Source organism: Hyperoodon ampullatus (genome assembly GCF_949752795.1).
Source record: "Hyperoodon ampullatus genome assembly, chromosome: 1".
Taxonomy (NCBI): domain Eukaryota; kingdom Metazoa; phylum Chordata; class Mammalia; order Artiodactyla; family Ziphiidae; genus Hyperoodon; species Hyperoodon ampullatus.
This window is the reverse complement of record NC_136914.1, coordinates 219,625,518-219,652,592: the sequence shown is the minus strand read 5'-3', so window position 1 is coordinate 219,652,592 and position 27,075 is coordinate 219,625,518. Positions and strand designations below refer to the sequence as shown.

General features: G+C 46.6%; 1 protein-coding gene across 5 annotated transcripts in view; it reads left to right on the top strand.

Annotated features, from left to right (window-relative positions):
- FGFR2 (fibroblast growth factor receptor 2) overlaps positions 1–24,490 on the top strand; it is a gene marked incomplete at its 3' end in the record, with an annotated part of 102,463 nt that extends 77,973 nt beyond the window's left edge. For all 5 annotated transcript variants that reach the window (XM_079708450.1, XM_079708451.1, XM_079708448.1 and 2 more), the window contains 9 exons: positions 2,238–2,389; positions 5,227–5,348; positions 7,910–8,020; positions 9,953–10,143; positions 16,957–17,079; positions 17,637–17,707; positions 19,370–19,507; positions 21,197–21,302; positions 24,326–24,490. In XM_079708450.1, coding sequence (XP_079564576.1) covers positions 2,238–2,389; positions 5,227–5,348; positions 7,910–8,020; positions 9,953–10,143; positions 16,957–17,079; positions 17,637–17,707; positions 19,370–19,507; positions 21,197–21,302; positions 24,326–24,490 — 1,179 coding nt within the window. The remainder of the gene's footprint in view (positions 1–2,237; positions 2,390–5,226; positions 5,349–7,909; positions 8,021–9,952; positions 10,144–16,956; positions 17,080–17,636; positions 17,708–19,369; positions 19,508–21,196; positions 21,303–24,325) is intronic.
- Positions 24,491–27,075: the final 2,585 nt, after the last annotated feature.

Below are 27,075 nucleotides of genomic sequence, written 5' to 3'. Positions count from 1 at the left end.
CGGGAAGGCTACTCCTCTACGTTGTGTCCTGAAGCCTCAACCATGTGTGATGTGCGAGGACATGGCAGGGAAGGCCAGACGGGCCTCTTCACCCAGAGCTGCTCCCCCCATCACTGCCCCAGGGGTTTCTCCCTCACCACGAGCGCAGCACACCATGCACAGGAGTTCTGGCCACCCTGCGGTCCAGCAAGGAGGGCTACGCTGCTGGCCATGGAGGGCGTGTTCGTCTGTGAAATCTGCCAGCCCTCGTCTGGTTGGGGCCTGTAACTGTCTCATTGCCAGGCTGACTTTGACTGCTGTTCCGAATCTTCTTGCCTGTCATCTTCAAGCCCGGTTCCCACTGCAACGAGTGGTGATTTTTGCTTCTTCACGTGGGAGACCTTTTTGTCTCTGAGAACACCAGTCTCCTTTTGCACCCATAGCTCAAAACCGACGCAGGGCGTTAGGATTTGGGGAATTATGTTTAGCCCAACTTATTCCTTGAATCTTTCGGAGCCCTTCTCTGCAGTTGGAGCGCAAGACATATATATGTGGTCAGTGAAGGCTGTGGAGACCTTGAGGATGTTACTGGTGGGCCCTGCAGCCGAGGTCAGCGCACTGCGGAGGTCGTTTGCACGGGCTTTTCGTCTTTTTCTTTTTGCTTCTGCTGTTTTGCCTCTGTGGCCCAGACACTTGGGTGTGAAGCCTCGGCCTCTTAGAACCATATCTATTCATGAGGCCCCTCTCAGCTCCAAAATTAATGATTGTTCAGTTCCTTAAAAAAAAAATTATTTACTATGCTCACAGTGAATAAACATTGATCATACTGTCTGCATAATAAAATTTAGGAATAACAACCTTTGACAAAAGACTGCTCAAAAGGCCCAGAAATGTTTTCATGTACATTTAAAAAGATAATAGAAATTCTGTGTTAAAAATTGCCTACTTCTTGCTATTAATACTAAAACCAACTTCCTATTCCTAAAATGATTCCCTCCTGATCCATTCTTGGACATCTTCTTAGGTTTCCTACCTGCTTTTTAAGGGCAGTCTGTGTTTAAAAAGGAGAGAACCAACATTTTTTAAGTAGGACGTTCCCAGGAAAGTACAGTCTTCTGGTTCCCCTTGGGAATGGTCCAGGCTCCACCTTGAAAGTTCATCTCCATTAAATATGTTCATCTTTACTTGGTCCTTGCCACCTTGGTTTAAAAAGTGTTTGTAAGCACAGCTGGGAAGAAGGGTTAATGTGGGCAGTCATGCAGGGGACAGAACCACGTTTGAGGGGTCGCGTCAAACCCCAGATTCCAGCTCTCTCGGGCCAGAGTCTTGTTCACGGCTTGGAATAAGGTGATGGTCAGGCAGCCCGCGATGGTGTTTTCCTTTACAGAAACCAGCACAGGGAAGATGATATATTTAAGAAATAACCATTTTATCAAATGCGGACTATAATGGATTAGAGTAAATGAGAAAACTCAGTGAAGCCCTGCAGGCTTCCCGGGGGGGAGAGGAGCTTTCCCACGAGATTGTGAATAAAGAGGTATTTTTCTTTCCCTTGACTCTTCGTCCACTAGTTTCTGAAACTGAAGTTGACAAGAGGCGGTTGATTTTCTCCAAATGGCCTGGGCGTCAACCAGTTCCCAGAAGGACCAGGGAGAAGCAGATTAGTGGTCCCCAGTGCCTGGGTCTCTGGTGACCTTGAATAAAGGCATGTGGAGCTACTGGAATGCTTTTCACGTTCAAATCCTAGAGCTAGTTCCTTGAGGTATTCTGCTTACATTTCAAAAGATAGAGCTGATTGAAGAGCCGATTTTCCAGAAGTTTTTATGGAATCTCATAAGCACAGCATTGATTCACCATCCCTGCTGGTCTACGGGCAGGAGATTGATAATCTGGGGCTCCAGTACAGGCACGGGGAAAAAGGCAAGAGTGAAGCCCATGGGGTCTGTCTCTATGTCCTCAAGTGATTATCTTGAGGAATTAGGACAGAAAGAAGACATTTTTTATCAGGCACTCTCTGAAACTGTTGTTTGGAAACCTGGCCTTAGGACCATGTAATTTGGATGAAATCTAGCACATACTGCATGGATGGGAAGACAGAGGAGTTGGAATCCAGGGTTTTGGTCCTAAGTTCACGACTTTGGCCCACCTTCACCTTCCCCCCCTTTCTAAGAGCTGACTGGCTGGCAGGGCTCTGGCCGGCTTCCAGCCTTCTCAGGTGGAGCCAGGATTACATCTGTGTCTTTGTATTTTGTATCCAGGTTTCTGCTGAGTCCAGCTCCTCCATGAACTCCAATACCCCACTGGTGAGGATTACAACTCGCCTCTCCTCAACAGCAGACACCCCCATGCTGGCGGGGGTCTCCGAGTACGAGCTGCCAGAAGATCCAAAATGGGAGTTTCCAAGAGATAAGTGAGTACTTACTTCTATGGGGCACATCCCTGAATGGGGATTAAGTATAAAATGGGGATATTGGGCTGACATTTTCTTTTTATTACCCTTAACTGCCGAAGTCTTGCTGTGATGATGTCAACAGGAGTGGGTAAGATTGTATCTAAATAACCAACTCTAAGAAAAACAAAGAACTAATTCTCTCTCTCTCTCTCTCTCTCGTAATAGTTCTTTTAAAACAGAGCTACTAAGCCATGGCTGATCCCCAAACAAAATGGTACCTTGTTAGCATTTTTTTTTTTAACTTTCTAGATAATTCAAACCCAGTCAAATGGAATAAAAGTGGGATTATCCCATTTATAAAACAGAGTGGACATTCCAACTTCTGGTTCCTAGAACATGTCTGTTCTACAGTTCATTTCCTTAGAGAATTAGGTCTAGCATATAAATTGCCTTAAGAATCTTCACCCAGTGTTGCTGTTTTTAATAGTTATTAATATAATATTGGGCTAGAAATCTTCAAATATGTTACCTGACATCGAATTTCTTGTGGTCCCTAGTATTTTCCTTATCGGATGATATTGATGTGTTCCAGTCACATGTTCAGTCAAAGTGTGGCCACCTGGGCTCTGCTGAAGGCATTGTTGGGAGCTGTGTGTCTCTTGGTCTGGCTTCAAGTTCAGGGACTTTGGATTCTATTGGGCTGGATTGGAATCCTGGCTCTGCCAGCCAGTGGCTGGGTAACCTTGTGTGAGTTCCCTGATTCTCTTTGAACTTCATTTCTATGAAATGAAGGTCATGGTACAGACCTCCCAGGACTGAGCACAGTTCTTGGCTCATGTGAATTTCCCTTCCTTCCATTTCCTTTCATAACCTGAGAGATCTGAACTGCAGATCTCAGCAAGATGGCAGAGCTGGGCATCGAGTCAGTGGACAGATCTTGGACTACCAGCCCCCAGACTCACCTTCTGAAGGTCACTGAAGGGCTGTCAGCTCATTTCCAGGGTCTCTCTTGTAGTAATCAGAGTCCAAACAGCTTGAGAATAATGGAGGATAGAAATCGCTGACTATACATCTGCATCAAATCAGCTGGAATAAGCTTTTGACTTGCTCATGTACAGCAACCCTATTGGTCTTGACATTTGCACTATCTCCCTGATATTATGTCGGAGAAGTGTCTAATTACTAGAGAAGGAACTGATACACAAATTTGGAAATACAAAGATAAGCTTTTCCAGGGGCTGGATATCATGTGCTCTCTTTGGAAGGAGAGATAGCTTCCAGGGCACTTGTAATTTTGACTCACACAGCTCCAGCCAGCTTTGTTTTCTACTGGCTCGTTACTTTAAATAATAAACAGCTCATTTATTCATGTGCAGCATACGTTAGAACCAAATTATTGTACCGGTATCATTCTGTTAGAGTTAACGGAAATGATTTCCATTTTATTTGTGTACTGTTCATTCATTCAGTACTTGTTTACTGAACACTTACCAGTGAGGTACCAGAAAAAACAAAGAATGATTTCTTTACCTGTAGAATGTGGAAAGGGGGTGTTTCTCGTGAGCCCTCCCAGCTCCCTGGTTTGATTAAACAAGTAGGGGGGTCAGTGTGCACATCCTATGGATATAGGACTGAGTTTGGGAGCTGTGATCATATTTTAAGAAACTGCAGCTCTCAGGTTCAATCTGTAGTTTTTGCCACCTGTGACACCACCGGCAACAGTAGCAGTCTGTCTGTTAGCTCCCACCCGGGGTACCCGGAGTGTGGAAAATCTGAGTGCAGAGCATTTCAAAATAGTGTTCAGCACAACCGTAGGTGAAGCAGATTTCCAATGAATGAAGCCTATTTAGAAGCAGTTTATTAGATCGGAGGCAGACGTTATACAAAGAAAGGATTGTCATGCTTGTAGCGGCAGGGCAGTAGGACATAAATTAGCCATTTTTCCAATGCAAATGTTTATTTTCTGCCAAGATATTAAATTTAATTTTAGCTCAAGATAGAAAGGGAATGACCTCAGCATAGCACACACTGCCCTCAGTCTTTGCTGTGACTTCTGCAAGCCATTGCGCACTTACCAAAAATACCGCTTACTAGTGGCAGCTTGGTACTTTGCTGTGTTATGCTTAAATGAAAAAAACGCATTCATAAGTATTCCAAAGTCTCTTCCATTCGGTTGGTTTCTGGAACGCCCAAGGAGTCTATATGGCTATTAGTATGATGTATGTAGAGCTTCTGAGCTTAGAAATTTAGTGTGTTGTGTTCGCTTTGGATTTTCTTCATTATTAATTTTGGGTAATCATAAGGATTTCTAAACAATTATGTCAAAAAAAATTCCCCCAATTTCTAGCATTTCCTTTTTCCTTTAATGAAAAAATAGAGATCCCTTGAAACGCGTTTAAGATTCATATCTTGTAACTTGGCCCAGAATGTGACCATAAAATCCATTGGTATTCGAATAATAGCGATTTTTAAAGACATCACAGAGACAAAAAATAACAGCTTTAATGGTTTTCTTTGAGATATCCTAAATTATGAAAATTCGATAGGCTCAAGATCAAAAGCTCCTTGTTTTTAGCACTTAGGAAGGCTGACCACCTCACTTGCAAGGATACCGTCCATAAAGAAAATAAATGGAGAATACAAATGTGAAATTCAATAGCTGTTCCAGCAGTAATTGACATTCTCTAAAACGTCACTAAGAAAATACTCAAGCGCATGTGTACCCCAAGTCTCATTAGTTCCATATGATAAATGCTCCATGCTTTTGTAAGCCGCTGAAAGATTTTTATATTGAGTTCTGGAATTTCCCTCGCTACACCAGATGCTGTTTGCTAATCCCCTCTTTACACATTTAGGCTGACGCTGGGCAAACCCCTGGGAGAAGGTTGCTTTGGGCAAGTGGTCATGGCTGAAGCAGTGGGAATTGACAAAGAGAAGCCCAAGGAAGCAGTCACTGTGGCCGTGAAGATGTTGAAAGGTGAGTGGGGTGGAGGTGGGGAGGGTGGGGGAAGGGTGGGGTGAGGGCGCCTTATCAAGAATGTTCCTTTTGTGGCATGTGAACTCTGTCATGGCAGGGGGTTAGAGAGCACATAGCTGACCTAGGGGTTGAGAAGTTTTCAGTATAAATCAGCGTCTCGGACAGACTATTTATCTTGAGCTGTGTGCACTTATAAAAAAGAAAAGCCAGTTGTATTGGAAAGTGGCAGCCTCATTCCCTTTATATTTGTAAGTGCTTAGAAAGTATCGACTCACGTAGAATTGATTAATTTAGATGAGTGTTGGTATGTTGGATTCAGGACCCAAACCTTCATTTACAAATGAAGGAAAATTGGCCTTTTTAGAGGAAGAAGGGAGGCTCAGGGAGAGGAGGACACACTTGCTCCTTTGCAGGAGGAACAAAGCAGGGATGACGTTGTCTGTGGGAGTCGCTTGGGAAACTGGAAGGGGACTCACCGGATTGGTGCTGGTCCAGAGCCTTCTGGGACGCGTGAGCCGTTACCCAGGGATGTAAACGTCGAGTGGCGTTCGTGGGAGCCTGAATGTCTCTGCATTAACCTTCCAACCCTGCTTCATGCCTGCGTCCAAGGAGCTTAAAGAACTTTTAACCATTAACTTCATCCTCCCACAGTGTTCTTTTATGAGAGCAGTTACAGGGAATGGTTGCATTATAAATCCCGTTGGAGGCATCTCAGAAAGGACACCCCAAGCTGAGTTTTCCCCACGTGTCCCGGAGGAGAGAGGTCTGTTCTCGGGACATGGTGGGGGGGGGTGCCTCACGCATTGTGGACGCCCTGGGGGCTAGGCTTTTTCTTACTTTCATGGGTTGTTTTTTTTTTGTTTTGTTTTGGTTTTTTTTGCGGTACGCGGGCCTGTCACTGTTGTGGCCTCTCCCGTTGCGGAGCACAGGCTCCGGACGCGCAGGCTCAGCGGCCATGGCTCACGGGCCCAGCCGCCCCGCGGCATGTGGGATCTTCCCGGACCGGGACACGAACCCGTGTCCCCTGCATCGGCAGGTGGACTCCCAGCCACTGTGCCACCAGGGAAGCCCTCTTTCATGGGTTTTTGTGGGATAGTCACCACGTCTCTCCCTGAGGGGAGGGAGCAAGGTGGAAATAGTAAAAAAAAAAAAAAGTGTTGGGTGCTTTTTTTCTGTTTGTTTTTTTAGCTATGGATCTGAATGGCTCCCAAGGCACACTAGGGTGTTTTGAGCTGCTCCCCACTTTGGGGTGTGACGCCTGGGAGGACTGCGTTCTCGCACCCTGCGTGTCTCAGCTCCACCCACAGAGGCAGCCAGCCCTCTGCCTGCATCCTGCATGGCCTGGGCCTGCCTCCTGTGCCTTTGCCTTGGTGAGTGGCAGGTGCAGTGAGCTGTGGGCTCCCACCGGCCGTCCCGACAGCCCCTGGCCATGTACCAGGGCCGAGTATGCGGAAGGCCCAGGCTCCCGGTCTCTGTGGACAGAGCTTCTGATTCGGTTTACGGAGCTCAGGGGAAGGAGGTCTGGGAGTTCTCTTTCTCTGGTTATTTCAAGGCTGGCCTTCCCTTAGGATGGAGAAGGACATTAGCCACAGAGCCCTTATGACGTGGCCGTTTTTACAGCCAGTGGGTGGCTCAGAGCTTAGAGGAGACCCCACAGTGTCAGCGCAGTGGAGCCTCCGCATCCGAGGGGCAGGCGCTCAGCCCTCCACGTGAGTCTGCGTGGATTTTACACTCCAGGCAGTTGTGTTGCTCTTCCTTTTGTGAAGCTAAAAAGCTTTATGCAGCGTGGCTTCTATCCATGCCCTTACCTCATTTTTTTTTAGTAAGCCCAGATTCCCCCATATTGAATTAGCTCAAAGGGGGGATACCTGGAGCAGAATCTAGCCACTCTTTGGAAGCTAACTGTGAGCCTGTGTATGCAGAACCTAAGCCATTCTTGCTTGAAATTATGGAGCAGAGGTTTTTAAAACCTTAACTTTTCAGGAGGGGAATCCCAGCCCCTTTCGAAGCCCGTAGAAGGCGCACACACGCACTTTTGTCCTCAGTCCGGGGTGTCCTCTGAATCCATCTGTGAATGCTCCGTGGGCTGCGAGGGCTCAGCTTAGCAGCACGTGGTGCAGAGAAAGTCTGAAGTGATGTGAAATGCTCCCAGACTCCTCTTCCTCTTCCTCCCCGGAAGTCCTCACAGTTGCTTTCAGGCCCCATGAAGTTTGATGTGATTCTCTCAGATACCTTAGGTCTGCCAGAGGATGGAATTATTTCACGATAGAGAAAAATGCCCCCATGTTTGTGAGGTTTGCTGGAAAAGATTTGGCCTTGGCATCCAAGGCCTATATATTTGTTCTGACTTTTGACCCTCTTGACCCCAAATTAGCTATTCGACACGGAGCGGGGCAGTGCTGGGCCCTTCCCGCTTCACCAGTAAGATGAGGGAGATGATCTGGAAAGTTTTTCTGGTTCTAAAATTGACTTTCATGCTGTATCAACCAAATTTTCATCAACTAACAGTAGCAACCAAGGGGTTAGAGGAAACTGATCTGTAATTTACCTAATGTTCCTAGATGATGCCACAGAGAAGGACCTTTCTGATCTGGTGTCAGAGATGGAGATGATGAAGATGATTGGGAAACACAAGAACATCATAAATCTCCTCGGAGCCTGTACTCAGGATGGTGAGTAGGAGGGAAAAGAGCTTTCATCCACATGACCCAGGGTTCAATGTCAGCATCGTTTTAAAAATGGATGGACTCTTAGATCTTGCTCCTAGGGCCTCTCAAGTGCATGTTTAAAGTTTTCCTTAAAAACCCCCTCAGGGGGAATTCCCTGGCGGTCCAGTGGTTAAGACTCTGAGCTCTCACTGCCTAGGGCCTGGGTTCAATCCCTGGTCAGGGAACTAAGATCCCACAAGCTGGGACTTCCCTGCTGGCACAGTGGTTAAGAATCCACCTGCCAATGCAGGGGACACGGGTTCGAGCCCTGGTCCGGGAAGATCCCACATGCCGCGCGGAGCAACTAAGCCCGTGTGCCACAACGACTGAGCCTGCGCTCTAGAGCTCGCGAGCCACAAGTACTGAGCCCACGTGCCACAACTACTGAAGCCCTCGTGCCTGGAGCCTGTGCTCCGCAACAAGAGAAGCTACCGCGAGGAGAAGCCCGCGCACCACAACGAAGAGCAGCCCCCGCTCACCACAACTAGATAAAGCCTGCACAGCAACGGAGACACAACACAGCCAAAAATAAATAAATGAAAGTAAATAAGTAAAAAAAATAAGTAAAATCCCACAAGCCATGTGGTGTGGCCAAAAAAAACACAAAAAAACAAAACCCGTCAGGAAGTGTTCCTGGCCACGAACACAAAGAAGACGTTATGACTGTGCCTGGGTTCTGGGGGCGGGAAGGTGGGCATTGGGCGACTCTGGATGGGAAAGCCTATAGCGTCCTCCTGTTTTTAGGGCATAACCTGGAGGGTTTTCGGAAAAGGCAGCCTCCTTATGTTTTCGTTTTGTAAGTGCTAAGAGAGATTTCTCCAAATAAGATCCTACATTTTGGTTGACAAGTTCTTCCCTTAAAGTGGGGATTGAGGAACCCATGTCTTGTTATGGGTACCAGGTGGCTGAGCTCCCACGAGTGGCCTGAAAGAGGGGAGATAGATAGGAAGGGGCACATTATCTTCCTCAGGGGAGCGAGACTCCTGGCTTCTCTCATGGATGATCTGTGGCACTTTGCGAATCAGTCTGATGATCATTAATGAACTTGAAGATGCCTGTCTTTGCCTCAGCAGTTTCCCTTTGAGGTCTATACCAGGAGTCAGGAGACTTTTTCTGTAAAGGGTGATTGTAAATATTTTCGGATTTGTGGCAACTACCCATCTCTGCTGCCCCAGTGAGAAAGCTGCCACAGACAATACAGAAATGAATGGGCCACGTTGTGTGCCAGTAACATTTACACACAAAAACAGGCTCGTCTATACCATGGGGAAATTACTGCACGTATATATACAGAGACGTGCATAGCGGTGTTCGCTGCACCCTGTTTGCAATTGCCCAAACCCGGAAACAACCCATAGGGGGATGGAGAAATAAATGTGTATTTATATGATAGAATCTATGTAACTGTTAAAAGGAATGATCTAGATCTATTTTTATCAGCCTGACTGGCTTCCAGAAAGATAATATGTGTGGGGGGGGGAATGGTGCAAAGCTATGTCTTTATTACTCATTGATGTGATTAAAAATAATACATTGTTTATTGATACATAGGTATCTGTAAAATAGTTAAAATGCACTACAAGGACCAAATTTCTGGTAGCTGTTGCTTTCCAGGAGGGCGCAGGTGAGAGGCTGGGCGAGACAGGGAAAGGACACTCACTGTAGTATCGCTGTTTTATGTCTTAAAGACTGTTGAGTCTATCTCGACCAAGCGTTGGTTGTCATTTGGGGGAGATTAGAATGCAGGTGTTCTATTTCTGTGTGTGCTTTCTGTAGGTTTAAATTTTTTAAAAAAATGATAAAGCACTGGGTTGGAATAAGTAAACCTCCTTTGCTGAGCTGCCCCAGGGCAGATCCGGGCTTCCCTGCCTCTCCAACCTGTGTTCTCGTCCACAGGGCCGCTCTATGTCATAGTCGAATATGCCTCAAAGGGCAACCTGCGGGAATACCTCCGTGCCCGGAGGCCGCCCGGGATGGAGTACTCCTATGACATCAGCCGGGTTCCCGAGGAGCAGATGACGTTCAAGGACTTGGTGTCGTGCACCTACCAGCTGGCCCGGGGCATGGAGTACTTGGCTTCCCAAAAAGTGAGTCCTTCCCTCTCTCCTTGGTTGGGTGGATTGCAGTGAAACACGTCTTTGAAGAAAACAGACCACTGGGACGTGCTCGTTTGCTGAAGCAAGCCCTTGCCTGTCTTGCACGACCTGGAGACTATGTCTTGCGTTATTCACATTGGGGTTTAATGAACTCTTTAAAAGCCAAAGCCTCATAACCAGTAGTGACACCACAGAGATGAGCAGAAAAGATGTCTCTTTTCGCAGGCACGGCTGGCCGTGGTCTGCCAGGGAGTCGGCTCTCCAGGTGGACAGCAGTTGGGTTAGGGGGGCGCTGCCTTTAATTCTGAGGATTTTTTGGCTTTATGTGTTTTGTGGTTATTGAGTCTTGGGACGTGGACTTCGGGTGTTGTCTTCATGGTTTTGAGTTTGAAATGACGTTAAATAGTCTAAGAACAAAGCTCAAATGAAGGAATATTTTGGTAACATCGAGTGCCGGGCATCCGCTGGATTTATTTTGTCTCGTTTGGCGGGGTGACCCTCTGTGGTTAGAAGTTGGCCAGGTCCCCTGAGGTGAATCGCCTGCATTCCGAGCATGCCACACGCAGTGGACTTGAAACATCTGAGTTATTGTGAAAGCAGTTAGACAGGTGCCCAGATATCCCCTGGGGCATTGTGGACGGCCCAAGACACCCTTCCCTGGCCCACGCTTGGGGGGAAGTACACAGCTACCTTCTTGGGCAGAGGTGGGTCAGTTCCTAACTGCGCTGGAGCTTAATGCAGCATCAGGGATTCCTCTGGTCCCCAAAGAAGTAAGAGCCTCTGGTGGGCGTGGACCGTCTGTCCCCTTGTGGCCTGGGCTGGGTCCTGGCCATGCCAGTCACATGAGTGAGCGAGGCAGCCCCTGTCACATCACACCGAGTAGGGATTTGGGGACCGGTGGCCGCACCTCAGCCCCTGCTGTCCGTAGCCGTGCGGGAACACGGCCAGAGCCACCACATGTTCTCTTTTTTGTTTTTTTTTATTTTCAAGAGAGTCAGAGTTTTTTTTTTCCTGTAAGATGTCCCAAAGTATAGATTTTAGGAAACCGAAACAGGGTTGTGCGATTGTGTACACGTGCGTGTGCACAGAGGACTTTGCCAGCTGACAAGTCTCTGGCGGGAAGAAACAATCAGATCTAGAATGTGGGACATTTGACAAGACATTGCTTCGAAATGTCAGTGTCACAAAAGACAAAAAATGCTGGGGAGATGGTTCCAGATTAAAGGAGGCTTAAGAGACGTGACAACTGAATGTACATGCGTGATCCCGGAGGGATGGGAGGTGGGGCTGCCGCTTTTACAAAGGACATTTATGAACAATTGAAATGTGAAAGTGATTGGATAGTAGATAATGTGACTGTTTCAATGTTAAATTTGGGGGTGGTGATAGAGGTCTTGTGTAAGGTGGGAGGTATGTGCTAATGAGGTCTGCAGCTCACTTTTAAGTGGTTCAGCCATAAAACGCGTGTGTGTGTGTGTGTGTGTGTGTGTGTGTGTGTACAGGGTATAGAGAGAAAGAGCAAGGAAGCATAACAAGTGAATCTGGCAAACCTGGATAGCTGTTGTTCTCTTTCGCCTTTTCTGTAGCTTGGAACTATTGCTAAATAAAACCCTGGGGAGGCAGCCTGTCCGCAGGCTGCCTGTCCTGAGCCTCTGGTCCTGGTCGCCCTCTGTCCTCCTGGTGTGGGAGAGGGAGGAAGGATTTTTTGAACTCAGCAGGGCGCTGCTCCTAATCCAAAGTGGTGGGAGACTGGCCTGGTCATTTTATTAATCCTTCAACGAACATTCCTGAGCGTTCCTGACTCGGATGCCTGGTGTCCTGGGCCAGGTGACCAGGACGGACATAGTCCTTGGCCTCTTGGAGCAGGAACTATGGGGGGCAGCGGGTGAAATCAACAATAAATGTGGGCATGTGAAAGGCTGAGGACCATGCTGTGGAGGAAACCAACGGTGTGAGGTCAGGAACAGGGGGGACCTGGGAGGTTGCAGGGGGAGGTGAAGGTCGAGCCCTCCCACAGAGGGACGGGCTGTGTGGAGCCTCTAGGGCGTCAGGGCCTGACAGCCTCAGGCAAGGACTCTGCCCTGTGTTCTGGGCTCTGGGGAAGCCACCTAGGGGGAGCGATTTTGATCAGGTTTGTGCTGTAAAGCTGGCTCCTGTGACCATGGTTTGGGCTGAGGTTTATTGGCCCCGATAGACACCAGGGAAGTAGGTTGCTTTGGGATATATTTTGCTATCAGGACAGTTAATGGATTGAGTAGCTATAAGAGGGAGAAAAAGAGGAATCAAGACTGACTCCTGGATTTCCAGCTTGAGAAACTGGATGGTGGTGCAGCTTAATCAGGATGAGGAAGATGGGGGCATGGGGCGGTGGCAGGGATAGATTCTGGTGGGAAATCCAAGGTACGTTTTGAACATGTCTGAGGGTCATTCAAGGGCAGATGTCAACCAGGAAGCTGCGGGCTGAAGCTCAGCTCTGAAGGCTGGGCTAGACACCGGAGCCAGTGAAGGAAGTGTAGTTTCAAGCCATGGGAATGGATGGGTTTTCCTTGGGTGGGGAGGTTGGGGAGAGACAGAGAAGAGGGGGAACAGAAGCCTGGAGTCAAACCCTGAGAAAACTCTCAAATCTAGAGATGGGCTGAAAGCACAGGAAAAGACGGAGGAGACATGGTCAGAGAGGGTCAGAGAGGGAGGAGGGAACCCAGAATGTGGTTCACAGAGGCCCTGGGAGGAGTCTCAGGAAGGTGGAATAGGAGAAAGGAGCTGGTGGAGTCTGGCTTGTGGAGCAGTGGTGGGTCCCCACCACCCCCTACAGCCGAGGACGAGATCCTTCCTGCTTTGGAGCTGCTTGGTGTGGTGGAGAGAGAACTAAGAATCAGGTGAACTTGGCAAAATGGGGAAAAGGATACATTTTAGAATGACAAACTGAAAATGCCCTTCTTAATAGTATTGTAATAATAATAATGATCATTATTACTAATCACTACCACTTTGTGAGAGCTTAATGTCTGCCAGGCATGGAGCAAGCATTTTACATACAGTATCGTGCATAACCCCAGAACAACACAGAAACAGGTGTGTTTAAATCCCCATCTTATGGATAAGGATGCAGGGGAGTGTTTGGAAGTGCCAGGAAAGCTTTGAGCGAGCCCAGGTATGAGGGAGTCACTGTCCTCCTTTCTGAGCTGGGGACTCATCAGCCTGGAGAGGAAAGTGGCTGGTCCCAGACCTGGCCTTTTTGTTCTCTACCCACCTATCCTGCTCTCAGGTATTCCCTGCCTCCCTGGACCAAGAAGAGGACCATTGAGATGCCCTGTGTTGGGGTTTTGTTTGCTAACCCAGGGTGGGGTAGAGGGGACGGAGTCCTGTTTCCTGAGGCTTTGTAGTTGTGTTTCCAAAGCTCTTTGCTGAAGGCCACCGGCAATTAAGGACCTAGAACAGGTTTGAAGCAGGTTCTAGACCAAGATCTTAAGAACGGTCCCCCGAGTGGAGCCTGCTTCCAAAAATGGAGGGCTTATTCCTGACAGTGGAAAATGAAGAAGCAGGGGACAGGTCAGCCCCGTCACACCCATTCCCTCCCGGTGGATGGCGATAAGTTTGTTAGAGACCTGCCTGAGGAACTGTTGGGTGAGACATCTGGTTCATTGCTGATGGAGTGTAATTAGGAATTCAGCTCAATGGCCGTTTACTGGGTCAGGTTCTGTGCTGGGAATGTAGAGATGAACCTGGAGTCCTGCCCTTGACCTGGGGACGCTGGGGGTGGACAAGTTAAGAAACTCCATGATGTGTACAGTAGTACAATTAGGTGCTGTGGGATTTGAGCCTTCTACCAGTTATGGAAGCCTTTCTATTTTCAGTGCAAAGTACACTAATTTTTCTTTTTTACAAAATCCTAAGGCCAGTTAAACCTCCAAGGTGTTAAACTTGAGCGGCTGTTTTTTTTTTTTTTTTTTTTTTTTGTGGTACGAGGGCTTCTCACTGCTGTGGCCTCTCCCGTTGCGGAGCACAGGCTCCGGATGCGCAGGCTCAGCGGCCATGGCGCACGGACCCAGCCGCTCCGCGGCATGTGGGATCTTCCCAAACCGGGGCACGAACCCGTGTCCCCTGCATCAGCAGGCGGGCTCTCAACCACTGCGCCACCAGGGAAGCCCGAGCGGCTATTTTTGTTTTTGTTTGTTTGTCTTTTCTTTTTTTAGCAAACTCTAACTTCCCCATCTGTAAAATGGCTATAATAATACCCATCTCATAGGCTGCTGTGGGAATTTAATGTGATCAGCTGTGCAGAGGCACCCAGCACACTGTCAGCATCATAGAGGTGTTAGTTTTCCTTCCCTTAGCGACCTGTTGACCTTTGTTTATTGAAGAAATGGAACACCAAACAGTCCGAGAGCCCTAGTTATGTAAAATGGTCAGCTCTTTGCACTGGAGAATAACTCAGATTTCTGCAGATGATGGGAATTTGGCTTTACTTTGATTATTTTCTTTTTCTTGGTATTGGTTCCAAGTCTCTTCTTGTTCAGCCCAGAGGGTGAGCTTTGGTGTTTCCTAGCACCCTGGGATGCGGGAGGTTGGTGCTGAGTTCTGGCTCTCTTGGAGAAAATGGGGGTCGCTGCCGTAGTGACTCTGAGTTGAGCCCTTATGTGTGGTCAGAGCCCCACGCACAGGGAGTCAGATTCTTCTGACCACACAGCTTGCCAAACTCACAGAGTTGTGTCGGCAGGGAGCACACCACTGGGAGAGTTTGGCCCAGGGCTTGGAAGTTCAATTTGAAGAGGCCTCCAAAACCAGGAACACAGCTCCCGCCCCAGCTGGATCCCTGGGCAGCTTCTGGGAGCTCTCACATTTCCTGCTTCCATTCTGGCCGGGCACAGGCATGCCTGTGGTGCTCTCCTGCCTTCCCTTCAATGATCTTAGCCCATCCAGGGGGCCACAGAAGCAGATTAAAAACAAGGAATAGTTGAAGGGTGGGCAGAAAAAAATTATCCCTCATTTATTCTTCAGAGAGAGTTTGGTCTGCTTCTTTTTCAATGGGCCATGTTGTGGAGTATCAATCTCAAATCAGCCCCATTTCACCCATGTCAGATCGGTTGATAAGACTCTCTCCTTCATATAATAGTTAGCCTTTGCCTAGAACCTGTGTAAAAGTGCTTGTTAGGGATGTTTGGTCACTTCTTTTTTTTTTTTTGGCGGTGCGCAGGCCTCTCACTGCTGTGGCCTCTCCCGTTGCGGAGCACAGGCTCCGGACGCGCAGGCTCAGTGGCCATGGCTCACGGGCCCAGCCGCTCCGTGGCATGTGGGATCTTCCCAGACCGGGGCACGAACCCGTGTCCCCTGCATCGGCAGGCGAACCCCCAACCACTGTGCCACCAGGGAAGCCCTGCCCACTTCTTTATACCTTACCATTTCGAAAACTAAGAGGTGATGATTTGAGACCCTAATTACCATGTATCCTGGTAAAATCTTGGTGTATTAAAGTACAGCTAAAACACTTTTAACAGCTTACAAAAACATATCATTTGTAGAAAGGAAACATAGAAGTGATAACGACTAGAGCTTTCTGAGACCAAAGAGTTAGTATCGGAACCATAAATCGGCTGCCCTGTAGTGAGCATCTCAGCATCTGGCCCCCGTGTATGTGGCAGACATAGGTTGGGCCCCGTGTGGGGACCAGGTGTTGGGTGAGAACTGGACAGAGAATATGAATAGACAGGCATTGGCCTTCATATAAGCCTAGAACAGATGTGATCAGCTCCTTCAGAAACATAATATGAGGGAAGCAGAGAAGATGCAATAGTGCTGAGTTTGAAGCACGGAGACCTGTTGGAAGGGTGATGAGACTCTGGACTAAGGGCTTAGCAGTGGGAACGGAGCCGGGTGGACAAATTGGAGAGGCATTTGGGGTTTGAAATCAAAAGAACTTGGGAGGAGTGTTTAAAGAATTCTGGTGTATATATCTCAGGTGTATACGAAAAAGACCAAGAAAATAAGAATAGAGTAGAGACCTTGAATTTAAAAGTGCCAAAGGGATGTCAGTGTGGAAATGTCCTATTGAAAATGAGAATCTGGATCCCAGGAGAGAGGTCAGGTTAGAGATAGGAATTTGCATATCTTCTGTATGTATCTAAGAATGGAAGCCATGTGGATATGTAGAAATATACAAAAGTAATGGGACAGGTCCTCTATTTTGAGGGAGAGAGAAGCTAAAGCCAAGGAATCTGAGGGATCAGGGAGAGAGAAAGAGAGTGAACCAAGAGAAGGGGTGGGTTTAGAACTCAGCGGGGGGACGGTTTCAAAAATGAGCAAGAGGGCTTCCCTGGTGGCGCAGTGGTTGAGAGTCCGCCTGCCGATGCAGGGGACACGGGTTCATGTCCCGGTCTGGGAGGATCCCACATGCCGCGGAGCAGCTGGGCCCGTGAGCCATGGCCGCTGAGGCTGCACGTCTGGAGCCTGTGCTCCGCAACGGGAGAGGCTGCAGCAGTGAGAGGCCCACGTACCGAAAAAGAAAAAAAAAATGAGCAAGAAAGGAACAGTGTCCGGAACTGCAGAGGAGGAAATAATTGTGGCATTAAAAGAGGTCATTTAGGTGTTCATAATACGAAGGATGCCAGTCAACTGCAGATAAAAGGGCATGTGTTTTCTTATCTACCTTTGCTCTTTGAAATAGTTGGGGCCTTGGTCTTTTATTTTAATTAGAAAAGAAATACCAATTTTTGACCTAAGATGTATTTTCTCTCTGCATTATAAGAAGTGCGTACGTTACCTTTTTATTCTTGTAGCATTCTGAAATGAGTTCTTTCTCGATTTCAGTGCATTCATCGAGATTTAGCTGCCAGAAATGTTTTGGTAACAGAAAACAATGTGATGAAAATAGCTGACTTTGGACTGGCCAGAGATATCAACAATATAGACTACTACAAAAAGACCACAAATGTAAGTTGTGGCAGTGATGAAGTGGGAAGGGGTGGAGAGGTGGCACGGAATGTTCCAGGTGAAAGATGTTGCTCAGAGCTAGAAGGACCAGTGCCTTTTTATTCCTGTTCTTTTGCCTTACTCTTTACAAACTCCTCAATAAGCACATTTAGACTACAGTTAAGATACTCTTGGTAAACGTGAATCGGTCTTATATACAGAATAACCAGCAGCAAGAATCTTCGTAAGGCTCCTTGTCAAGAACTTTCCTAGCAAAGGTTAGAGCCTGGGAGTTTCTGGGTTAATTTTCACCTAGGAGTTGGTCAGGGTGTGTCTGCCTGCTAGGGAGATAGATGATCATGAGAATCCAAGGGAACGACATTTTATTAACGTGTCCAAATCTGTGCATCTCCCACGCTCTGTGTAGTCCCAGTTGGAGCTTATTTCTGCGCTAATGACTGTCCAGCAAAAACCATTAGAGTGTCAGCTCTTAAAATAAACAGGGCACAGCCGGGTTGAACCTGCTAAAATAAATCGGTTTTAATATATTGGTTTGTACATTTCTTCTACACTTGCAGGGCCGACTTCCAGTCAAGTGGATGGCTCCCGAAGCCCTTTTCGATAGAGTGTACACCCATCAGAGTGATGTGTAAGTAAATCCCTTGTCTCTGCCTTTTCCCTCGGGCTGGGTTGTAAAAATCTCGTACATTCTTTGCCTTCCTTCATTCTTTGGTCCCTGCTGCATTTCACACATGCAGAGAAGGTGCAGGAGCTGGCCTTAGAAAGGATGGATTTTATGGTAGGCTGGTAACCAATGCTCTGTTACTAATCTGCCCGGCTTCAAAGCGCACAGGAGGTGGAACCACTAACCTGCTCCTGCCAGAGCGGAAGTTCTCCCCCTTGAACTAATTCACGGATGTGCAAGTACAAAGCTACTATCTAATTTGCCAAGCTGTTGGCATGTTCTTCGCGCCCTTAAACTTTTCCTACTTGAGAGTAGTTTGTCCTGTTTTCCCCGTCCTAGGTTTGTCCTCATAGGGGAAAGCTGGTTGGGACACGGTCCACTGGGATGATCTCGACAGGGCCTGCTTGCTCCCTGTTTATGCGTTGAAAAAATTCTGATCTTGTCTTAGCATCCTTGATAATGTTACAGAAATAGAGTGCAAACTATACAATATTTCTATTGTGATACACTTAAAAATATTATTAGGGCCAGGCTCCAACTGGTATTTTAGAATTCCAGCTTTGGAAATGTGGTCGAAAGATGTTACCATTGTGAGAAACTGGGTGAAAGGTACAGAGGGTCTCTCTCTGTTCTATTTTTTGCAAGTTCTTATGAATTAAAAAATCAGTTGAGCTACTCTTGTTTGTGTGGGTGGGAAGATTTCTGGGGCAGGCATGGATCCCATGCTATAGCCACTGGTCGTGTTCAGCAGTTCTAGAAGGAAAGTGTTACGATTCCCAGTTCTGCAGTGAGCACACTGCCTGGATTGTGCTGCTCTTCTCGCTCTGCACAAAACCAAAGGCAGTTTCATTTCTGAAACTCAACAGAATCAGTGAGGGTGTATTTCCAGTGACCTAGGTAAATGCAGGATTCTCGGCCTGATTAGCTCAGGAATTGTGAGTCTCTTGATCAAGGCTCCGGATCCAACTGTGGGTCTCCGCACGGTCAGGAATAAATTGTGCCCTGTGAGATGTTTTCACTTTCTGTCGTATGAAGTTTGTCTGGGGCACAGGGCTCCTCCATCCTAATCCCAGCCCGGCGCTAACTCCCTTCATGACCTTAGTAAGTCGGGAAACTTTTGTGCGCTCGGATGGTCCACTGGCCACCTTGGGCAGCTGTTACCTCTCAGAATCAGCATGCTGGCCTTAGTCTGTCAACTGCTCATACTGTAGGTCACAGCCCTGGGCTCAGGCACGTAGGCCGGTGGAAGAGCTGGACAGGAGCATAAAGAGCTTTGCAGTTTAGAAGTTCATGTTTATAACACTGCATTAAGACAAAGAGTTTTATTTGAGAGTGATGGAAGGAGGAAAAAAACCCCAAATCTCCACCCTCCCCTCTGCCCCCCAAAAGAGTGAGGGTTTACTATCACTTGTCTGTGGATGGAAAATTCCATCCGAATAGCCTCTCGTTGTCATCTGGGGATGCTCTTTGGGGGCAGGAAGGGGCAAGTTGGATGAACTGTAGGAGGGCCCGGGTCAATTGTCTTTGAATGTAAGAAGTAAGTGGGCGTTTATTTTCTTAACTGGGCGTGTTTAGGTCTCTGTGATTCAGATGGATTACTAATGCTGTTTTCTCCCTTCTTTGCAGCTGGTCCTTCGGGGTGTTAATGTGGGAGATCTTCACTTTAGGGGGCTCGCCCTACCCAGGGATTCCCGTGGAGGAACTTTTTAAGCTGCTTAAGGAAGGGCACAGGATGGATAAGCCAGCAAACTGCACCAATGAACTGTAAGGGCCGTCGTCTCTCCCGATGCCCCAGGAGCCCCTGCCCGCCAGTGACGCTTCTCCTGGATACTTTGGTTTTCTAAGGCCCCTGGTTTTTTAAACATGTCCTAAGAAGAAGAATTGCTGAAACTTTCTGGGCCCAATCCTGGAACTGAGATAGAAAGCTCCATGGACAGCCCTGACTGTCCAAAAGAAAGAGCATCCTTCTGAGGTGTATGGAGCGAGCTTTAAACCACAGAGGGTGTCGGGCTGCCCGGCCGAGGGCTCCTGGCTTCACACAGCGAGCCCGGTGATCTTCCTGGGCCACTGTACTGTGCCTTGCTGTTGTCAAAGTGACAGGAAGGTACATCAGGCTTCCCACATACACAAGCTCAAAAGCCGTGGGGCTGCCCCCTTTCCTCATGGGTTGTGCCTGGCCCCTGCACAGCGAGTGGAGAATGGGTGCTTCTGCAGCCTCTTTGTGACCATTGAAAATTGCTATTATAGATGGACCTCAACCACATTCCTCGGGGCGAATGAACTAGCGTCTGGTTACCTATATTTTACCCATATTTTAGTGCAGAGAATTAAAAACTTGTCCAGTTGCCATCCTTAGAGTACCCGATCTGACTCTAAAACCATGAGCTGGTTTCTAGCAAAACCTACCCCGCACTTTAAGTGGAATTACATTGTGTTGGTGACATGGGTCTTGTGCAGTAAAGTCAGTGCTTTGGAAAGGAGTCTCTCCTCCCAACCCCCAGAATTGACTAAGAAGAGGGATTGTCCCAGAGACCGTGGTCTCTTGGGTATCGTTTCACGGGATTTTATATCAGTAATCCCATGAGTGCTTTTTGGTGTACAGTGGACATCTGATGAATGGCCACATTTTATAGTATGTTATATAAAGGCATTTATTTATTTATTTATTTATTTATTTTAACATCTTTATTGGAGTATAATTGCTTTACAATGGTGCGTTAGTTTCTGCTTTATAACAAAGTGAATCAGCTATACATGTACATATGTCCCCATATCTCTTCCCTCTTGTGTTTTATTGTGTTCCCTGTCATTCCTGGTGCTTTTGCTGCCTTAGAGGGTCTGTCGGAACCCATCATCAAGATAAGGCCTGGGAACCTAGGCCTATCCAAGAGTTAATCAGGAAGTGAAGGTACAGCCCAGTGACAGCAGATTATTTCATAAGAACCTTGCCTTAAAGTTGTAGTTTTCAAACTTCAGTTTTTTAAAACTGAGGAACCTTTGTTCAGAGTGTCAGGCAGATAACAGTAGAGCAGCTTTGGTCCAGGCAGGGGCCTGTGGGGAGGGAAGACCAGATTCCCGCCTGCTCCTATAGGGCTCTTCCCACAGTGTCCAAAAGTGCCGTGGAAATGTGATACCCTATTATAAGTCACTGCCACAGGGATACCAGAAGTCAGCCGTGAAAACACATGGAAGTGTCTTTTTTGATGGCATATATACCTTCCTAAAACATTTTGGTTAACGTGATGTTTTTGTAAATCAAAGCGCTTTTCAGAGGAATTAAGCAGTGCCTCTTTTGGCAAGGTGGATCACCACCCCCTAATTTAGTTGCTAGGGAAGTTCTGATACATTTTCATAATTGAGGACATCTCTCCATATTGACTATTAAAACTGGCTTATAGCCATGCCCCCTAGTACTTAGGGAATTAATTCACCAAGGAAACCCATCTCTTCCAGGTATATGATGATGAGAGACTGCTGGCATGCGGTGCCCTCACAGAGACCCACCTTCAAGCAGTTGGTAGAAGACTTGGATCGAATTCTCACACTCACAACCAATGAGGTAAGAACCTCCTTCCAGAAGCCCAGGGTCCTTGCTTGGGAGACCAGCACAGTTTTTGAAATGTAGCCTCCCCTATTGGACTCTGGGGTACAGTTTATCCTTGTTCCACAGGGGTCAGACAGAGTGAACCTATGTGTTCCTCCCAAATCCTGACTTTTCTCAGAACTACGTCTTGAGAGTTCTGTCTCACAAAACCAGAGGCAGAGGACCCCACCTGAGGCTGCCCCTCGCTGTGGCATGTGGGCGGTGGGTCCAGGGTGCGTATATGTAGGAGGATGGGGAGAGGAAAGAAGTGTCCGACTGCAGTGTTTGGGTTTGCGTGGGAAGGAGCTGGGGTTTCTGTGCTGGTTGGATCCCTTGCCCTGGTCATTAGGGTGAGGGCTGCTGATGGTCCGTTACTGATGAGCTTGATGGGATGCATTGAAGTTGTGCCATTCCAGCTTCTATATAACACATGACACAGCTTCTATATAACACATTCCAGCTTCTATATAATGATGCGGCCCTGCCTGGTCACAGCGTAAATGTACACAGAGTTTCCTTTAATGAGTGACTTACAGGATCTTTAAGTGAAAATTCATACCTTTTGTTAAAATATTTATTTTCTAGAAAATATAATCTATATCAACAAAAGAAACCCTCTTTTGTCACTCATTGTCCACACTCGGCCATGTCAGTGGCTCCTTCGCCATGCAGAGTCATCTCTGGTTGTGGAAACAAAGTGGTCTGAGCAGGAAAGATGATAAACCCATCAAGGCCAGAAAAACCCCACAATAGGGAGAACTTGTTAGCGGATGAATTAGAGATATTTAATGAGGATGTAGAATAGTGTTTCTCCAAACAGTGGCGGGGCGGGGGGGGACCCTACAATTGTCTCAATAACAGCAAAAAAAGGTTAAAATTGCCTAAATATTTTAGAAGGAAAAGAATACCTTTATTTTAAAATAATGCATTTAATAGTGTCAGGCTGATTTTTTTAAAAGAATAATCAAATGTTGTGATTTGAAGCCTTAAGCCAGCAATATTATCTGTGCGTCTGACTGTAGCTGATAAAGGGAGAGATTGCATTTAAATGAATACAGCTGACCTTCAGAAGTTGAAAGGAACAGTTCAAGGGGAAAAAAAAAACAACCCAACTTTCTTCTCCTGCCAAAATTGTTGTTTCTAGTATAAGTTCCTTTAACCCTAGACTTGGAATCCACTGATATCCCTAGTTTTTTTTTTTCTTTTTTCCCTATCAGATCTGAACATTTATGGCTTCAGTTAGAAACTGGGAAAGCACTAAAGTTCCATCTTAATGATCCTGTGTCCATGCTCTATGCTGTTTATTTATATATTTACATTTAAAGTGGGCCCATTTTCACCCTGAAATTTACATCTAGCATCCTAAAATTAAAAAGCAGAATGCCATATTGTCTAACGGATATAAAAATCGAAGTTTCTTTCCTTCTGAAAATCATTACCATATGCTGGAGAAAATTGGTTCCATTTAGGACAAAATTTCATTTTTATCATTGTAAGCAAAAAAGTTCTCTTTTGATGTGGTGGGCGTGTTTGTTTCCAGTTGTGCAGTTCCTGCTGATGTTGTTGGAACTGACACATCCCCCATTCTTGGATGGGGACTCTTTTCCTTGCCAAACCTGGTGATGAATTACAGGGGTGGTTTGGGTTTTGTGTTTTTTTTTTTTGTCTTTTAAAATGTATAGTCGCCAACATTCTGTGGGCGCTTTTCTGATAACACTGAGGCTGGTTGTGCTGTGGTCTGCACTTTTTGCCCCCCTTCAGCAAAACCATGCGTCATAGTATTCTCCTTGGCTTTTGGGGGTGTGAGCAGAAGCACCCCAACATGCTAGCCCAGTTGAGGCAGTGATACCCAGAAGTTCCCCAGTTTAGAAATCTTTTCATAGTTTGCAGACCTTTTCTGTCAAGGGCCAGACAGTCAACTTTCAGCTTTATGGGCCTCTTTGTGGGTTTCTGTAAGCAACAACTCAACTCTGCCGTTGTAGCAGGAAGGCAGCCACGGACGATGTGTAAATGAATATGTCTGTGTTCACATAAAACTGGATGGACCCTAAAATTTAAGTTTAATGTGAATTTTGTTATTTTACATAGTTTTAATACCATGAGATGTTATTCTTCTTTTGATCTTTTTCCCAACCCTTTCAAAATGTTCAAAACCGTTCTTAGCTCACGGGCCACACAAGAGCAGGCAGTAAGCTCTCACCCTGTCTTAAGTCGGAAGCAATGTTATCTGGGGGCCATCGGGTGGGCTTTCTGACAGCAACACCGATGGATGCTTCAGGGCACAGAAGAGCCCTTTTTGAATTTCCAACCTTCCGAACTTTAAAACGCAACCTGCATTTTCCTAAACTGTTCTTCAACAGTCCACTGTGGGTGTAACGAACACGAGTATATCCAAGCCTTTTCTGAACCTGTTTACATTTTCAGCTCAGAGAGCTTCTGAGAGTAATGAATTGCATCTGTGAAATTACCCGCGGAATGAAGACATATTCCCCTTAAATTATCCTGGAAGCTACAATAGTAGAATGTAATTCATGAAATAAATATTCATGGTCTCAGCTATGGAAAGGGGTCCCGGGCATCCACAACATCTTGCGTTTTTTCCATTTTGCTGGGTGCGGATTTGAACCGTGTGGTCTAACAAGCAGGTCCTTGGGTCTGTGCCCGTCGAGGTGACTGCTCAGCTGGGTGTTAACATTCCCGACTTGCCAATAGTTCATTTGAGATGGGTTGAGAAGAAAAGTGAAGGGCACCCTAGAGGAGATAAAGTTGGGGTCTCAGGGTGGTCTTTGTGGAAGCCGGGGAGGGCAGGTCTCAACCTGCTGGGGGTGCCCCATGTTGTCCTAGCTCTCATATCAACGTCTCAAGAGCCTGCGTTTGAAATAAAAGTCTTCTCTTCGCTTCTTTCAGGAATACTTGGACCTCAGTCAGCCTCTCGAACCGTATTCACCTTGTTATCCTGACCCGAGATGAAATAAAACGTCTCTCTTCCCTTCTTTCAGGAATACTTGGACCTCAGTCAGCCTCTTGAACAGTATTCACCTAGTTACCCTGACACAAGGAGTTCTTGCTCTTCGGGAGATGATTCTGTTTTCTCTCCGGACCCCATGCCTTACGAACCCTGCCTTCCTCAGTATCCACATAGAAACGGCAGTGTTAAAACATGAATGGGCTTGTCCCCCGTCCGCAAACAGGGCGGCACCAGGAACCTAGCTGTACTGAGCAGGGAGGCCCTGCCTCTGGGAGCCTGTTGTCTTGGCTTGTGTGTGTATATGCATCAGAGGAGTAAATAATTGGAAAAGTAATCAGCACACGTGTAAAGAATTTGTAATCTTCACCAGGAGAAGAAGTATGTTTCTGGGGCGATGGACCGCCATGGGCCATCACGTGCTGATGACCCACTGTGGGTACTGGCTGTGGACCAGCCAGACTCAAGGCAAACGTGCATTCTGCATTTCTTGTGAATTTTGTAATAAATGGAGAAAATATATGTCAGCACATACTTATAGAGCACAATTGCAGTATATAGGTGCTGGATGTATGTAAATATATTCAAATTATGTATAAATATATATTATATATTTACAAGGAATTATTTTTTGTATTGATTTTAAATGGATGTCCCAATGCACCTAGAGAATTGGTCTCTCTCTCTCTCTCTCTCTCTTTTTTTTTTAAATAGCTATTTGCTAAATGCTGTTCTTACACAGAATTTCTTAATTTTCACCGAGCAGAGGTGGAAAAATACTTTTGCTTTCAGGGAAAATGGTGTAACATTAATTTATTAATGAATTGGTAATATACAAAACAATTGTTTATAGTTTTTTTTTTGTTTTTTTGGCTTTTTTTGGTAACTTAAGTGGCATTTCTATGCCGGCAGCGCATCAGACTAGTTAACCTCTTGCTTGGACTTAACTAGTTATCAGATCCTTTGAAAAGAGAAATATTTACAAACTATGACTGATTTGGGGAAAATGGAAGTTCTGACTTACTTGTGTTTCAACTCTGCTGTCAGATGATTGTTCTTAAACCACCTAAAGGCCCATGTTAACAAGAACTCGTTAATAAGAAGGCGTTTTGTTGTGGTGCAGCTCTGTCTTTGGGCCCATCAACGTTGAACTGGGCTCCCCAAGACACATGGTACCACCGTTCTCTTAAAAAGATGCCTTAGTCCATTCCTCAAGGAGGGCCCTTCGCTGAGATGCTAGCAGTGTTCTGCTCGCCGGCAGCTGGCCTTCTGCCTCTGAGTTGCACGTTGATCAGATTAGCCTGTAGTCTTCGGCGAATCTTCATAATGGCTTCCAGATTCACTGGCGACAGAGGAGCCTTTTAGAATCTTCATGTCCCATCGAAGAAAATGGAAACACCGAGTTGTTCTGCTGATAGTTTGGGGATCCTTCCACCTTTTTAAGGGATTGCTTCCGCCTAGCAGGACCTCACCAAAAGAATCCCACGTCATGCCAGCGTCAGAATACTGCCACGCTGTCCGTTCTGTATGAAAGTGCTGTGTTTTGCTTTCGAAACACCTACTCACTGTGCTGTAGCCATGCAGCATGAATGGAGATGACACTGATTTTTAACATGCTATGAAATTGGAGAAAGTATTTAATAAAGCCTGTTAATTTTTATACTGACAATAAAAATGTTTCTACAGATATTAATGTTAACAAGACAAAATAAATGTCACGCAGCTTATTTTTTTAATACTCGTGTCTTACCAAATGGTTTCCCGTGTTCGGAGGTGCCGACTCGTGCTGTGTGGTGTGATTGTGCAGAAGGAAAGCAGAGCTGGGGAGGTCTGTTCTTTGCTACAAGCGGTGACTTGTCAGAGGGGTTGTCCGGGACCAGCAGTACCTGCAACAGGTGGGTCCAATGGAAAATCAGAAGAGACTGGTTCAAGTCCTGGCTCCGTTGCTCCCTGGGACCCCAGGGGAGTCCGTGTTCCTTTCTGGGCCCCAGCCGCTCCCAGAGGAGCACATGAATGGCATCGGAGGGAGCTCTGCGAATGGGCAGCTGTTCTAAGGCTGGGAGGTATTGAGAGGGGAGATGGTCAGAAGGTCTGGATACTGGGCCCCTTGAAATCTTTTAGGCTGCCTTCCTCATGATGTAGAATTTGCTTCGAAATCTCAAAAAGACAACTTGAACAAACTTTCAAAATAATTTTACTTATTTCCATGCCACCCAGAATCTGAAGAGAGAAAGGGCTTTTTTGGCCTCTTAACAAATGTGAATCTGTGACTCTTACGGCTTCATTATATTCATTTGCCAGCCTCAACACCAGGAAAAGGAGACAAAAACAATCTGGCTTCTGAACTTCAGCCATGCTCTCAGAACCTTCTGGGGCTGTTGGTGGTTAAAAAGTGCCGTCCTTGGCCAGAACTCAACTTTTCAGTTCAGAATAAAATATTTCTCCGGGGTGGGGTGGGGGAAAGAAGGTGCCATCCTTGGCATCTTTGTTCTGTTTGAGGCCATTAGTGGTAGAGTGAGGGTCTCACCAGCCAACTGAAGCGTGGCCTCAGCCCTCTTTCTGCATTTGCCAATCTCCTGTGCTATTTATTATCAGGACAGGGTTATAATCCCACCCAAAAGAATGGGATTTAAAAAAATAAGATAACACGGGAATTCCCTGGTGGTCCAGTGGTTAGGACTCGGCGCTTTCACTGCCTTGACCCGGGTTCAATCCCTGGACGGGGAGCTAACCCACAAGCTGCGTGGCATGGCCAAATAAATAAATAAATAAATAACATCGTAA